The 16,848-nt window shown below is 48.0% G+C and overlaps 1 protein-coding gene and 1 long non-coding RNA gene across 2 annotated transcripts in view; one reads left to right on the forward strand and one right to left on the reverse strand.

Annotated features, from left to right (window-relative positions):
- Positions 1 to 16,848, reverse strand: part of Crcp (CGRP receptor component) — a 36,349-nt gene that overhangs the window by 14,348 nt on the left and 5,153 nt on the right. The window contains exons 2-4 of the mRNA XM_052168546.1: positions 11,970 to 12,006; positions 9,573 to 9,671; positions 4,479 to 4,573 (exon numbers count right to left, since the gene is read on the reverse strand). Coding sequence (XP_052024506.1) covers positions 4,479 to 4,573; positions 9,573 to 9,671; positions 11,970 to 12,006 — 231 coding nt within the window. The remainder of the gene's footprint in view (positions 1 to 4,478; positions 4,574 to 9,572; positions 9,672 to 11,969; positions 12,007 to 16,848) is intronic.
- LOC127673024 (uncharacterized) lies at positions 4,948 to 5,443 on the forward strand. The gene is made up of 2 exons (XR_007975062.1): positions 4,948 to 5,043; positions 5,413 to 5,443. It is a non-coding gene; the product is annotated as an uncharacterized LOC127673024 (long non-coding RNA).

Consider the following 16,848-nt stretch of genomic DNA (forward strand, 5'->3'; position numbering starts at 1 on the left):
CATCACTTGCCTGGTCTCCATTTGGCTTCCAAATGTGAAACATCTGACACCAAGAAGGACCTGACCTGTCCAAGCTTCCCACTCGTCAAGATAGCTGCCCACTATTCAGTCACCCCAGCTCACAGAAGAAGCCAGACGCTGCTAGCACAAACATTCACCATGACGACGGCCCCGCAGCAGCTCCACCACGGATGCAGGTGCTAACAATTACAGCATGAGCACCGTGAAGTTCTGCGCCTCAGCATCCCCTAAAACAATTAGCAATCAACCTACTCAACAAATGAGATTTCACAGTAGAAAGGTGCTGACCTCATACACTGGAAGCCTTGTGCTCAGTCCACAGCAGGATGGGAGGCAAGAGGGAGGGAAAAGATGAAAAGAAACAAAAAGGGGAGAGTGGAGAGAAGAGGGAAAGGAGACTTTGCGTTGAGCCCTGAGAGCTTTCTGTGCAGACAAGGAAGCAGGGCTGGTCATGCAGCTGGCCCGGTTGCTAGAACTTCTGTCTGCCATTCGCAGACCCTGGGCGTCCTGAGGGATGCCCTAACCGACTTCTGATGGCCACTGCAGTCACTGTTTCCGTCAGCCCCCTGCCGTGGATCACAGCGCCGCTCTTTCTTGTCCACTTGTCTTCCTGACTGCTCTGGGTGTCTGTCATCTTCCCCTCCAAGCCTTTTGGGAATTTCCTCATACAAACGGCACAATCTCAAGAGCTACTCAAGCTCTGATGGAGAAACTTGTGTTTGCCAGCTTCAGGAGCTGAGCTTGAGACCTCTGTAGCCCAGTGCCTCCCACACATCTCCACGTAGATACACCACAAGCTTTGAAATCAACACGTCTGAAGCTTCTGTGACCACTCTTTCCAGCGAACCAGCTCCTTGCTATACTTCCAGTCTAGAAGGACCTCCAGTCAGAAAGCTGGGAGCCACCTTCACCTCTCACCCACTGCCGAGACTCAGCTCCAGGAACTTTTACTTATTACCGTAAATGCGTCCAACCTCTTGGTAACAGGACAACAGCTCCATCCTCTAGACCCTTCTACTTTTCAATACAAGAAAAAATGTTTTTTAAAAGACTGAAAGCATGTGACTGGAGAGATGGCTCAGTAACTAAGAGCTATTGCACAGGATCCAGGTTTGGGTCCCAGTGCCTACATGAAGGCTACTGTCTCTACCCCCTCTTCCCTCCATGACACCAGACAATACACATACATACATGCATGCCGTTCCCAAGAAGTCCACAAGGTGCCAAATCCTCTGGGTGCTAGGAACTAAAGCCAGGTCCTCAGCAGAGCACTAACTGCTCTTAACCCCTGTCCTGTCTTTCCAGCCAGGGTCCTCCCAAAGGTGTTGGTATAAAGTTGAATTTCCCTAGTTCACCCCCAAGAATCCTGTGAACTCTGCCCTTCAGTAGTTTATCTTCAAACATCTCCAATTTCATGAAACGATCTAAACAAACTGCAGACTCATATAGAGAAGCCTCAGGCCAATCCCCAACTCCATACCATGCCTAGAAAACAGCACCTCCTCAGCAGCATCCGGAGCCTGCCTTCATCTTACCATCTCCTCTTGCAAACAAAGCAGCATCCTTAAAATTGACACTCAGGGCCTCTCCACTATGCCCCCTCCATCACACCACTGAGAGCGTCAGGCTCGGCCTAATGCAAGTGTAATCTGCAGGGCAAGCTAAAGGAAGGGCTAGGGGAGCCCTAACTTCTAATAGAGGCTTATGGGAACTCTGAGGAGGTAAGAAGCAGGATTTTATGTTCTGAGAGCGGATCTGGTAAGACAACTAGGGAAACCTGAGAATCCACCATCTGTCCTTGAGCTTGGCTGGTCTGAGGTACACATCCCAAAAAGATGGTACCAACCCCCTGGAGTAACGTGTGCAGAGCAGAGGCTGCTCGGGACGACCGCAGACCTAACGGGGCTGGCATGTGAGAGCAGGGGCCATTCCACAGAGCTGTGTGCCTTACAGGGGTGAGCTCAGGATAGGAAGGGGGGCTGAGAAACAAAGAGTGCAGGGCAAAGCTAAAATATTAACGTGTCAGTTTTGGGTGGAGACTTGGGTCACACAATACAAAATTCCTGAACACCCAGTACCAGAGTGACTCGGAGTTGATCTCCAACTGTACTATGATGCAATCTACCAAGTCAGATAAACCATGGCTCCTGGCCTGCCCTCAAGGACGCAGGGGTGAAGATGACTACACAAAGGAATACTCCCTGGAGCAAAACAGAAAGAAGGTGATTTCCAGATCAAATTACGATTTAAAGACCTTGTCAGCAGCTCCTCTGTTAAGCACGGTTTCCGTGTTAAAATGCACTGGCCCTCTCAGCTGGCCTGCAGTCCCTTCAGCAGCCACGCAGGCCAAGAGGCAGAGGCCAGCCACGGTGAAAACAGCTTGCAGGATCCCTCTACTGGCCATTGTACAACACTGCCAGGAGCTCTTGCCCAATATGATTAGTCAAAAAGTTACATAAGACTTGATAAATAATTAGTTTGAAGACAGCAAAAGGGAAAGGGAGCCAATAATCCTCTGACTACTGAAGCGTGCTTTAAGCCTATGTAGATTTTAGCCAATTGTGAATCCATTTGCAAGATGGTTCCTATTTTATAGGCTTCTTCCTCCCATTTTCTCCGTACCCACCCCCCCATGGAGGGGCCAATACTGGTGATGGAACCCAGAGCCTCAGCCACGCCTAGCAAGTTCCCACCATCTGCACCATGGAGAAGTCGCAGGGACCAGATCCAGATAGTTCACACGAACACCTGGGAAAGGCCTTGAAAATCCGTCCTGAGAAGGCTCGGGGGTTAAGAGAGCGCACTGCTCTTGCAAAGAGCTCAAGTTCAGTTCCCTGCACTCATGTCAGACACTTCACAACCACCCAGCTCCAGGAGCCCAAGCCTCTGGCCTCCTGGGGCATCTGCACTGACCTGACCTTATCCACATACAGACACATGCATCTGCATAATTAAAAATAATTTTTAAAAGCAACTGCCATACTTATTAGTGCCTATTAATGCCTATTGTCAATGATAACAATAAGAAGTTTGGCTACACACTATAAAACCAAGAGCCACATTAACAGTCTTCTGACAGGATCGACGGTCTAAACTATCTAAATATAATAATCAAAAGGCCCAGGATACAATTTACAAAGTGATTTCAACCAGGAAAATATGACTTATTTTCAAAGGAAAGGAAGAGATAGAAAACTCATGCTAACAAGGATCTTAGAATTAGCAAAGATACTACTACAACATGAAACAAAAGGGAGCAGTCTTGAAATGAATGAGCGGATCAGTAGTTCTAGCAAAACGAACTCCTTCAAAAGAGGGAGGGGAGGGGGCAAAGGCTGCGGAGGGGGCACTGGAGGTGGCTCAGTGGTTAAGGAAGAGTACTGGCCGCTCTTCAGAGGACCAGGCTTTAGTCCTCAGCACCCACATTAGGCAGCTCACAAACCCCTGGAACTTTAGGTCCAAAGGATCTGATGTCCTCATGTGGCCTCCAAGGGCAGCTGCGCTCGTACACGTGCACACACACACAGACAGACAGACAGACAGACACACACACACACACACACACACACACTTTAGATGTTTGCATTCAGTGTTCTTCAGAGAACAGAGGCAGGGAAGTGAGCTTAGTCCCGTAAACTACAGTCATCCCGAGCGCCAAGACAAAGCTTGTAGAGGGCTGGATCAGTGATTCTGAGATAGCCACCTCGCACATGTGAGGCCCAGGTCTGATCCCCAGAACCGTCAGACACCACAAACCTGAGCAAGCAGACAGTGGCTTACAGAGCAACATTTGGAAGTCATCAATTCTAGCACTGATCCTAGGACATGGGAAGGTTTTCTCCTAATGCAAACCTCAACCTGTGCTTTTAGCTTTTGTAATCTAAATTCACACTTCAAAGGCCAAGAAAGGTGCTGATAGGCACCTGATGTTCAGATAGACTATAATCAAGCTAACACAAATGAGAACGTCAGGTGACTTCACCGAGCAACCTTACAGACAGTGCTTCCGCTATTTGTTTTTGGTTGGTTGTGGTTTTTGGCTGTCTTGCCCCCCTCCCCCTGCATCCTCTGGCACCCACAGCGCTGGGATGAAAGCCCTTCACACACACTAGGCAAACACTAGTGCCGAGCTATACTTTCAACTCAGCGCTGCAATTCTGAACCCCATTTTCATCTCGTCTAGCTATGGTGACAGGCAGTAAGGAGCTTCATGAACTGGGACCCTGAGAAAAGACTCTGAGGAAAGCATGCTGTGGGCTGTGGCTGTACACGGCCATGTGTCTCAGTCTCAGCTGTCCTTCCACAATACCGTGATCCTACCTTAAAGCAGTACTGTGTACAACTGTGAGGCCACAGTGTGACTGAATGTGCATGCAGCTGTCGCAGACAGCTGTCCAGAGACGCTACTCTTACGGAGTTTCTTGTTACCTGTCATCTCCTGAGGAGAACTTACTTACTTGGTCAGCTTGTGACTTTTCATTGCCGTGAGGAATTCTTGGACAATCGCCGGACTCTGGTTCCTACACGGTGTTTTTGATATGTATTTTAATGTCTAAAGAATAAATACACAAAAGGCCAACATAAGATATAGAAATTGTGACTTTTTAAAAAGGATTTATTTTTATTTTTACTCATATGAGTCTATGCATGTCTGTGCACCTTAGTATAGATACTTATGGAGGCAGGAAGCTTCAGAACCTCCTGGAACCAGAGTTCCAAGCAGCTGAGTCACCTAGCAAGGGCGCTGGGAGTCAAACATGGGCCATTTCAAGCCCTAGGAGAGAGAAATGTGAATAAGCTGGAGAGATGGCGCAGCGGTTAAGAGTACACATCGCTCTTGCAGAGGGCCTGGGTTCAGGTTAAGAGTACACATCGCTCTTGCAGAGGACCTGGGTTCAGGTTAAGAGTACACATCGCTCTTGCAGAGGACCTGGGTTCAGGTTAAGAGTACACATCGCTCTTGCAGAGGACCTGGGTTCAGGTTAAGAGTACACATCGCTCTTGCAGAGGACCTGGGTTCAGGTTAAGAGTACACATCGCTCTTACAGAGGACCTGGGTTCAGGTTAAGAGTACACATCGCTCTTGCAGAGGACCTGGGTTCAGGTTAAGAGTGCACATCGCTCTTGCAGAGGACCTGGGTTCAGGTTAAGAGTACACATCGCTCTTACAGAGGACCTGGGTTCAGGTTAAGAGTACACATCGCTCTTACAGAGGACCTGGGTTCAGGTTAAGAGTACACATCGCTCTTGCAGAGGACCTGGGTTCAGGTTAAGAGTACACATCGCTCTTACAGAGGACCTGGGTTCAGGTTAAGAGTACACATCGCTCTTGCAGAGGACCTGGGTTCAGGTTAAGAGTACACATCGCTCTTGCAGAGGGCCTGGGTTCAGGTTAAGAGTACACATCGCTCTTGCAGAGGACCTGGGTTCAGGTTAAGAGTACACATCGCTCTTGCAGAGGACCTGGGTTCAGGTTAAGAGTACACATCGCTCTTACAGAGGACCTGGGTTCAGGTTAAGAGTACACATCGCTCTTGCAGAGGACCTGGGTTCAGGTTAAGAGTACACATCAATGGGGCTGGAGAGATGGCTCAGCAGTTAAGAGCACTGGCTGCTCTTCCAGAGATCCTGAGTTCAATTCCCAGCAACCACATGGTGGCTCACAACCATCTGTAATGAGATCTGATGCCCTCTTCTGGTGTTTCTGAAGACAGCAACAACGTACTCACATACATTAATTAAATAAATAAATATTTAAAAAAAAAAAAAAAGAGTACACATCGCTCTTGCAGAGGACCTGGGTTCAGGTTAAGAGTACACATCGCTCTTGCAGAGGACCTGGGTTCAGGTTAAGAGTACACATCGCTCTTACAGAGGACCTGGGTTCAGGTTAAGAGTACACATCGCTCTTGCAAAGGACCTGGGTTCAGGTTAAGAGTACACATCGCTCTTGCAGAGGACCTGGGTTCAGGTTAAGAGTACATATCGCTCTTGCAGAGGACCTGGGTTCAGGGTAAGAGTACACATTGCTCTTGCAGAGGACCCGGGTTCAATTCTCAGCACCTACATGGTGGCTCACAACTGTCTGTAAGTCCAGTTCTAAGGATCTGGTGCCCTTCTCTGACCTCCGCAGGCAAACAGGCATGCACATGGTACAGACACGCATGCAGGCAAAGCATCCATGTACAGAAAATCTTGACAGAAGAACCTTGAGTAAGGAAAGAGGAAAGCAGTGCTAAAGTTGAATATTCTAAAGTTTCCAGAATTTTAAGAGTTATTATTTTATTTTTAAATTCTATGTTTCTCTGTGTGTCTGCATGTGCATATGTTTGTAGTGCAGGTTCCTACAGAAAAAGAAGGCGACACTGGGTCCCCCAACACTGGAGTTAGTTACAGGTGGGTGTGAGCCGCCCAGTGCATGTGCTAGAAACCAAACTCGGGTCTTCTGCAGGAGCAGTGAGCACTGAACTGATGAGCCGTCGCTCCAGTCCCAAGACAGTCAAGTGCTGTAGCGTGGAGCTCCGGCTCCAGCCCAGAGTTCCAAACCAGCCCGGTATGCGAGTTCCAAGCCAGCCAAGGCCTGCCTCAAAAAACTGAAAAAAGGAAGAAGAAGGAAGAAGAAGAAAGAAGGAGAAGGAAGAAGGAGGAATCCGGGTGTGGTGGCGCACACCTGTAATCCCAGCACTTGGGAGGCAGAGGCAGGCAGATTTCTGAGTTCAAGGCCAGCCTGGTCTACAGAGTGAGTTCCAGGATAGCCAGGGCTATAGAGAGAAACCCTGTCTCGAAAAACCAAAAAAAGAAGAAAGAGGAAGAAGAAGAAGGTGGAGGACGGGCGGAGGAGGAGGAGGAGGATTTGTGTTTGCATAAAGAGTTTAGTCTTTGTCCTAGGCTTGTGGGTGGTGATCTCCAGGTCCTTGGGATGTTCTCCCTGGGCCCCAGGGTCATACACTTACCAGCATAACTTAGTGGCTGCCTCCGCCTGTGCAGTTTTAAAGCGAGGGTTAGCTAGCAGCAAGACCAGAGCACACAGGGCAGTGGGGCTTCCCTGCTGGCCATATCCCCTGCCTGTGCCACACTGACTGTGCGAAAGTAGCATGGCCCAAGTCTATGTGATGACAGAGGGAAGTATGACTTGGGTATCCTCTGTTTTTTTATTCTCTTGGATAATTTTAACCCTTTCCTTGTAGCAAGCTGTCACTATGAATGACAATTCATAGTCATTAGTTACCCTGGGACAGGAGGGGGAACCCACCTCTCCCTGGGCACTGGACAGATATTAAGCATTGCTAAAACAGTTAAAGTCAGTATCAGTGTTATTTCTGTTCTCATTGTAAGCACTAGCTCTGTCTATTTTCCTATAGATAAGCAAAGATCTTGTGGGACGAGACACTTTGACCCCATCCCGGGTAACTGGTGGGCTCTCCCGTCCTGAGTTAAAGGACTATCAGTCAAACAGTCAGTGGGCTGCCGTGCCACCAGAGCCATGCTGACGTCTCCCTGGAGGTCTTGGGGGATCAGAACCGCTGCTGCTTGCTGTGGCTCCTGAGCAGACAGGGCTGTTTTGAACAATCTATACTGGATTTGTTGTTACTGTTGTTGTTACCGCAAGCCACAATGATAATCCTGCACACATTCCCATGCAAGCCAGAGGAAAGACACTTCCCTGATGGCTCTGCAGAGGGTCTGCTATGATGTGTGTGAAGAAGACAAGGCTATGACTGGAACAAACATAAACCTCCGTCGCTGTGAGGCCTGCTGTGGTCACTACAAACACCCCTTACTATGACTGTCTTAATGGCAATTTGCCACACATTAGAAATCACCTGAGAGGGAATCCTCGCCTAAAGAAGTATCCGATTGCCTTAACTGATATGGGGAGCCCGATCTGCATGGTAGATGGCACCCTTTGCTAGTGGTCCAGCTACAAAGGGTGTGGCAGAAGGGGGAGGAGCCTCCTACTGCTGAGTTAATTTGCCCTGTTGCTGATGATTCCTAAGCTGATATCAGAATCTGTTTCCAAGCTTTCATCATGGACTAGGGAGCAGCAGCTCTCCAGGAAACCCGTGGGCTTCCAGTCCCAGACAGAGACTACGTAGGCACCCAGCCTTGCACACTGGGCAACTACCAGTTCCCCAACCCCTCTGACAGCCAGCTGCTGAGGAGCCAGTCTGCCTGCTGAGGGACTAAGTCTCAAAACCAAGCAGCTACAGGGTCCCCAGGAACCACTGTCAGCATTTTAAAGCTGGCAGTGTGCGTGTGGGAGAGACATATTTTTTCCCATCCCATTAATTCCATTCCTCTAGAGAACCCTGACTAACACAGTCCTTCTCTGACTAGCTAAGCAGACTGTTCGGCTCACTGGTGAACTGACTCGGAGACATCTTCACCTCTGAGCTGCCTGCCTTCCCTGAGCTTGCAACAGGTCTGATAAAATGCTTCTCCCAGGTCAGTTTTGTTTTTGTTTTTCTTCTTTGCTACTGCATTCTCCTTTTCCATTTCTAGTGCAGCGAGCAGCACCGGCAACAGGAAGAAGCGAGACAGCGAAGCAGCAGCCCAGACAGTGCAGAGCTGCGGGCAGCTCAGGCTGCGGCGGAGCGCTGGGGCATTCGGAGAGGCCAAGCTGCAAAGGTGGAATGGGCAGGCTGCTCTGACACCTGAAGGTGACACGGGGCAACAGAGGAGGAATGGCAGCCGCCCCCCACAGGGCCACAGCGGGAAGGGAGGACCCCCGCACCTGGGCAGTACAAGCGGGAGGATCGGGAGTTCCAAACCCTCCTGGACTACATAAGAAGCCCACAGTATGGAAGAACCTGTCCAAAGACAGACAGACAGATGAGAAACTCCAGGTGCACACAGTGGCTAAAGAGTTCAAGAGAGCCAGCAAGTGTTTCCAGCCAAAGGCACCCCAGGCTCGCAGACTGTAACACTGGTACCATCAAGGGCTGAAGCATCCTAATTCCTAATCCAGCTACAAAGTCAACTGCTTGCCAGGCAGTGGTAGTGCAAGCCTTCAATCCCAGCACTTGGGAGGCAGAGGCAGGTGGATTTCTGAGTTCAAGGCCAGCCTGGACTACAGAGTGAGTTCCAGGGCAGCCAAGGCTACACAGAGAAACCCTGTCTCGAAAAAACAAAGCAAAAAACAAACAAACAAACAAACAAAATCAACTGCTGCCAAGAGCTGAGGAATCCTGACTTCCCAGCCCAACCCAAGACCTGGAACACTCCGAGGTGGAAGTTGCAATGTCAAAGGCCTGCTAGAGGTTGTAACACTAGAGGGCGCCATGTGCCCCGCTCCCACCAGCTAGCTATCACCAAAAGGATAGAAAAGCTGGGGCTGACCAGCACTGGCTCGGCACACTGTAAGAGCACCCCTGCCTGCCCACCTGCCTGCTCAGGACTCTCAGCCAGGGAGAAAGAGGAAAAACCAATCCCAGGCAGCTGACTGGGACCCCAAACCTGCACCTTGTGTCTACAAGTGAGGACATTTTATTCCTCCCATGTCCCTAAGGAGCAGCCCCCTCCTGGCTGACAAGGCCCTGAGTGGAGCTCACCTCATAGGTGATGGCGTTCAGGTTCTGCTGCCCGGCGCTGTGTTTGTTCTTCCCGCTCTCCTTCCGCTGCTCCTTGAGATCTGTTAGTAACTGGAACACCTAGGAAGGGGCACGGGGGATGCTGGTCAGTACAGCTGAGAGATGTGTCTCTTCCATGGGCTTCAGTCAGTCAGGGAAGATAAGGCCACTTTCTTCCCACAAGCCTGCTTCCCAACAGCTGGTCTAGAGCAAGTACTGTGTCCTAGAACCAGGCAATAGTTTTTAGATGCTCTCTTATTTAGGTCAGGTTAAATCATCCATTTATTTAAAGTACTGGAAAGATGGTTGAGAGATGATGGCTAAGAGCACTTTCTGCTCTTCCAGAGGACCCTCACATCAGTCGGCTCACAGCTATCTAAGTCCAACTCCAGAGGATCCATGGTCTTTATGGGTACATGCACGCACGCAAACACACACACATTAAAAATAATAACGTAATGTTATTATCTATAATAATATAGTACTAGTACCTATTATAAACTAGAGCCTCCTTGCTTTTCTGAAGAACCATATTATTATAATACATACAATAATATATTATTAATGTAATAACATTATTAAAAATAAGACCCTTAAAAATAACTGTAAAGGGTCTGAAGAGATGGCTCAGTTGTTAAGAGCACCAACTGCTCTTCCAGAGGTCCTGAGTTCAATTCTCAGCAACCACATGGTGGCTCACAACCATCTGTAATGGTATCCGATGCCCTCTCCTGGTGTGTCTGAAGAGAGCAATGGTGTATTCACATACATAAAATATATTAATCTTTAAAAATATGTATCACAGGCTCAGCCAGTAAAAGCACTTTCGATCCCCAGACACACATGGTAGGAGGAGAAAACCAGCTCCCATAAATCCTCTGTCCTCTATGTGAATAGCGGTACACATCACACAGAAAAAATAAAATGTATTTTTTTTAATCATACATCACTAATCCTTTTATCTCAAAGCCTTTATGAATATGTGAAAGCAAATTTTTCCAAGCTAAATATTTTAAAGGGGCTTTGCTTAATACACAGTCTAGTGTAACAATTTATTTCTATAACAGAAAGAGCATGAAACAAATGATACAGCATTAAAAACAAATAAAAGTCAAGGATATAGCTCAGTAGCAAACCATTTGTTTAAAATGTCAAAATCCCTGGGTCCCCAGCATAACAAGAAAAGTGAAGGGAAATCAATGAGTTCTTAGAAGTCAACTTTCCCCACAATGATACAGACGGACACGGACACAGACACATTAGTGCTGGGGTGGAGGCAAGTGGGACTTTACTCCTGTTTCTGAGATTTTTATCAGAGATCTGAGGAAAATACAAGCTCATAGATCATTACTGCACACATGTGCAACAGCCGCCCAACAGTCCCCCAACCCCAACAGTCCCCCAACCCCAACAGTCCCCCAACCCCAACAGTCCCCCAACCCCACCACCTTTGAAAAGCAGTAGCATGAGACCCAATGAGCACAATGATTCCCCAGTGAGACAAACACCCGAATAGTAGCAGAGGCCAGGCAGGGCAAAGACGCTCTAAAAGCCAGTTTTCCGATCAATGAGCAGTTCCCTCCGGTGGCTAAGCCGCAGCACTCAGGCTGAATCTTTAGTAAGCAATACAGCAGACTGAATTAATTCTACAAATACATACACAAAATACACAGCACACACACAGAGTACACCACAGACACACAGAATACAGTGGGTAAGTGCGTGTGAGCACACAGACAGACAGACAGACAACGGAGACCCAGACCTCCTCCAAGACTGAGTTTTCCCTTGCGACCTGGACACTGACAGATTCGTCAGCAGGCCCTTCTACACCTGGAGCTGTCCTATGAGACTGCTTTGCTAGCCAACTAGACCCAGGCAGAGTTGAAGGCAGGTAAATGCTAACACCTCCCCTCCTGCCCATCCCCTTCCTCTTTTCCCATCAGCCCCCAAATTATAAACCTGCTCATTCTTTCCAAATTATTCACAATGGTGAGTCAACTCAACTCTTTTTCTCAAAATGAGACTATCAGCATCTTTGTGGCCATCTGAGAATCAAAGAGGAGTAGAGGATGGTGATTAGTAGGAGGCTAATGTAATAGACTTTTACAGCGGGACTGCGCTCCAGAGCAGCAGCCTTCCTCTAGGACACCTGCCTACTCTAGAGACTGGGATTTTCGGAAGAGTACCTATTTAGGAGCCAGAACGTCCCTGCTTCCCTGAAGAACCATGAGTAGTTCACAAACTTCAGATCACTCCAAGATCCATCAGGGGCTACCCGCCCTCGCATTTCTAAAGAAAACTAACACAACATCTTCAAAAGCAGAGACTAAACTGCAAGAGGAAAGAAACTACAATGGCCTGAGTGGGAGTCCTCACCTCATAGTTACTGAGCAGCGCCGCGTTCGCATCCTTCCTGCAAAAGAACAGTGAGCCGTCATCAGTTCCCATCCATTTCAAGGTTAAGTGTCCAAAAACTAAACCCTTTAGCTAATCCCAGCTACCTCACTCAGGAACTCAGAACAGCCTAAAACCAAAGATGCCTTAAGTCCTGCCCTGCTCAGCTGGCCCTGCACCAGCAATTTCAGATAGAGACAACTTTCCTTTTTCTTTTAATATCATTTATGTGTGCGCATGTGCCTATGAGAGTATATGCATGTATTACACAGGTATGCAGATGTGCATACCTGTTGTGTCTATCCCTGAGTGTGCACAGAAGCCAAGACAGCACTGAACCCCTCAAAGCTGGAGTTTGCAGGATACCTAGACTTTTCTTATGGATGCTGAGATCTGAACTCTGGTTCTCATCATGTAGCAAGCATTCTTTTTTTTTTTTTTTTTTTTTTTTTTTTTTTTGGTTTTTTGGATTTTTGGTTTTTTTGAGACAGGGTTTCTCTGTATAGCCCTGGCTGTCCTGGAACTCACTCTGTAGACCAGACTGGCCTTGAACTCAGAAATCCGCCTGCCTCTGCCTCCCAGAGTGTTGGGATTACAGGCATGCGCCAGCACCGCCCAACTACAGCAAGCATTCTTAACCACTGGGGGCTATCTCTCCAGCCCCCAGACTTTCATTTTTCATTTTTCCCTGTGGAAGACTACAGGGAAATGGATTTGTGATATGCTGTACCTGTAGATAGAAGTTGAGGGGTCGGACATATGGCACAAGTTAGCTACAAGAACATGGAGGCAAACCCTCAAAGGAACCCCACTCCAGAAGGATCCATAAGCATCACGGGCTTCAGAAATGCCTGGAGAATCAAGTGCTGATTTATCCCGAGCCAACATCCTTGACTCATTACCACTGGCATCTTGGACAGCCTGAGTCCTGCCATGCTGACAGAAATGGCCAATGTACTTTAACCCTGACAACGGCCAGCAAGGGTCAAGGATCCTGTGAGAGTCACAGAGACGTCATCTATCTAGTTGCTAAAAGCCTGGTTTCCCTCTGTGTAGCAGCTGATTAAGCAAACTGTTACGGACCGTGTGTGAGCACAGCTATGGCACAAATAACAGATCTACCCTGCAGTAGCAGGTCAGAGATCTCCTTTCAGCAACGACACAGACCACAACTGGTCCATTCCACCCCATCCGGCAGAGGGTGTATTGCTGTAAGCAGCCTGGAGCCAGTATACTATGACAGTTAGGGATGCTGTTTTGAAGCTAGACAGATATAGGTTCAGATTTCCTCTGCCAAGTGTAAGATGTAGATTTATTGGGCCAATTTCTCCCCAAGCTTACCCCAGCTAAAACAAGATATGGGGACAATTTAGTCCAGCGTGAGAGCTGGAGACGGCTCAGTGGTTATTGCTGCTCTTGTGGAGGAATCAGATTCCAGCACCTACATCACACAGCTCACAAGTGCCTGTGACTTGTTCCAAGTCTCTCTCCCAGCATCCAAGGGCACGTGCACTGCACGGTGCACAAGCAAGCACACACTCACATACACACATTGTTTTAAAAACAGATTCAAGTGTGACTTGATTCTAAACCCCATGCTATCACTGGCTGTGTGGATTTTCCTCTGAGGCGGAGCTTATACTGCGTGCATCTGTAAGATCTCATCATGTAATTATCTAGAACACGGCAAGTGCCTGAGAAATGTCATTGTCGTTATGTTTACTGAGCTCCTAAACTTCTCACTTCAGAAAGATGCTCAGGTGAAGTTCAATGATAGAGTTTCAGATTAGGACCCTCATTAAAAAAAAAAAAAAAGATTATTCCGGGCTGGAGAGATGGCTTAGTAGTTAGAGCATTAGTCACTCTCCCAGAGGAGCTGGGTTCAGTTTTCAGCATCTACATAGAGGCTCACAACCACTTGTAATTCCAATTCGAGGGGAATCCTATGTCTTCTGACCACCAAGGGCACCAGGCCTGCACATGGTATATAGACATACATGTAGACAAAACACCTATGTGCATTAAATAAATAAATAAATAAATAATGATGTCGACTCTCACTAAAACCTCCTGGATGCAGGAGCTACAGATGTCGAAGCTGAGGCTCAGATAAAGGGACTTGCTCGCACAGTAGGAAGCCCTAGTGAGATAGAAGACAAGGATGACTAGGGATAATGAGAGCAGACTAGGTGAAAGGAAATTAGTAACAGAAGCCGAAACCTTCAGGCGGAGCTGTCTAGAGCGGACTCGATGCACAGCAAACCACCGGCGACTGCTTCACCAGGAGTGCCTACACAGAAAGGACAGCACGGCATTTCAGAGCTGTGGGCTTGAGCAGTGGCTGCTTCCCCCCTCCCCCCCCCAGTCAACAACTGCAGCGGGACTCTCCACAGCTAACACAGGAGTCACCTTAGGCTCAGGTCAATAGCCACAGGCTACCAGTAATTCCACAAACAGTGGCGATTTCACAAATCTGCTTCATCCCAAAGACCACACCCAAGTCTCGGAGTATTCTATTCAGAAAGAATCTTACACAAGAAAAATGGTGCAGGACTCAGCTGGGAGTCTAGATGTGCTGGTCTAGCATGCACAGGGGCCTTGGTTCCAAATATCCCAGGCATGGAGGCCTGTAGAGAGGAGGCAAAGATATCAAAAGTTCAGTGTCACCCTAGCTACAGAGTAGGAGGCCACTGGGAGGTAAATGAGAGCCTGTCTTTAAAAAAACCTAATGTCAAATCAAATCATGGCCACTTAGTCGGGAAAGCAGCCCACAGGCTTCCTGTTTCTGCCTGAAATTGAGTTACACTCGCTGCGCTCTCAGAGGAACACTGCTCCTGGGAGAGCTCTTCCGGGCCAATGGCTCCACCCCCGAGTCACTGGTATATGTCATTTCCAAATCACATGCCACTAGGCTGTCATGATTGAGAAATGTGACCTTGGCCACTCCAAGTCACTGCCCAACGACTCAAGCTAGCACAGAAGTGGGCAAAGGGTGAGCACCTGCAGGCACAGCAAGAGAATGGCCGAGACAAGAGGATCACATTGGCTACATGGTCTTTCTCTCTCTCTCTCTCTACGCCCCCCCCCCCGCCCGTCTGCCTGCCTGCCTGTCTGTCTCCTCCCATCTCTCTCCCTCTCCCTCTCTCTCTCACACACACACACAGATGTAAGAGATGTAAGAATCCAACAAATATCTGCCTTCTCTAGCAAATACAGACAGAGAGAGAGAAACAGAGTCACACAGAGAGAGAGAGAGAGAGAGAAAGAGAGAGACAGAGAGGGAGGGAGGGAGGGAGGGAGGGAGGGAGGGAGGGAGGGAGGGAGAGGGCAACTGAGGATTCCCTTTCTCAGACAATTTGGAAATAAACAAAAAAAAATGGGGTGCTGGGGATTAAGGGCAGGCCCTGCCTATGTTGAGTGAGCGCTCTACCACCACACTCTCCAGCCCTCACGCGCACTGAGCCTGTTTGAGGACCAATAGAGGATGCCAATGCTGCACCTGCAGACAGCCTTTGGCTGGCATAAACCAATTAGTTCATTGTTCTCTAGCCCTTCCCCACCTCCCCCTCCTTAGCTTCCATTTCTTTTTGTTTTGGGGGACAGTGTCTTACTAGGTAGCCCAGGCTGGCCTCTGTACTTGATTCCCCACCCCCAGGCATCTGAGTGCTAGGAATGTCGTTGTGTATCACCATGCCTGAATGAATGATCTTGAGGCCTAGCTATTTGGCTAAATATTCAGATTAAATGCCAAAACATTCTGGGCATGATTTTATTCAGTACAAGGCCAGTGGGAGACTGATATAGGTCTAACCACCTTTTCCCATGAAGTCTACGTGAGCTGTACATCTTGGAAATTTATTTTTTAAGATTTTTTAATTTATTTATATGTATGTGTGCACTATGTTCAGGTGCCCACAAAGGCCAGAAAAGAGCATCAGATAGCTCAGGGAAGTTACAGGGAGTCACACGCCACCTGTCATGGGTGCTCGGAACAGAACTCGGGTCTTCTCCAAGGACATGTTATGTCCTTAGAGACATGTTTTTAGCCACATAGGCATCTCTCCAGCCCCAAGGGAAATGCTTTCAAACAGTTTTTACCCTCAATAGGTAGAGTCACCACTAGGTTGTTGGGGAGAGAAACACAAAACAAGAATAATTCAGGAAGGCAATCAGAGCCCAAACCAGGCATCGGTTGTGACTGCATCCCACACCACTAGTGGGCGCTCAACTTTATAGTCTAACTAAAACACATCCATTTCAAGGCCAATGTCACAGAAAAAAACTAGCTGTTCTAGGATAAAGGATGTTAAAGAACATAATCAATACAGCCCTTCACGGTGCAGAGAGAAACCCAAGATACATGACAAGACAGAGAGAAAGACGGAGAGGCAGAGACAGGTAGAGACATTTCCACAGCCGGAAAGATGGCTCAACAGTTAAAAGCACTTCCTGCTTGTGCAGAGGACCCAAGTCTGGTTGCCAGCACCCACAATGGGCATCTCACAAACACCAGCAACTCCATCACCAGGGATGGAGACATCCACAGACACCCACACACATATGTACACACAGAGACATGCACACATAAAATTTTTTAAAAAATTTGTTGTTGTTGTTTTAAAGACAGAGTTTCTCTGCATAGCCCTGGCTATCCTGGAACTCATTCTGTAAACCAGGTTGGCCTCTACCTCCCAAGTGCTGGGATTAAAGGCTTGTACCACCACTGCCTGGCTTAAAATCAAAATTAAGAAAACAAAAACAAACAAAAACTTCAAATGACATTACTAAAACAACTGGAAAATTTTGGACATGCACTGCACTGACATCAATGCTAAGTTTCCTAGGTATGATACTAGTATTG

This window comes from Apodemus sylvaticus, chromosome 22, assembly GCF_947179515.1.
Source record: "Apodemus sylvaticus chromosome 22, mApoSyl1.1, whole genome shotgun sequence".
NCBI lineage: Eukaryota > Metazoa > Chordata > Mammalia > Rodentia > Muridae > Apodemus > Apodemus sylvaticus.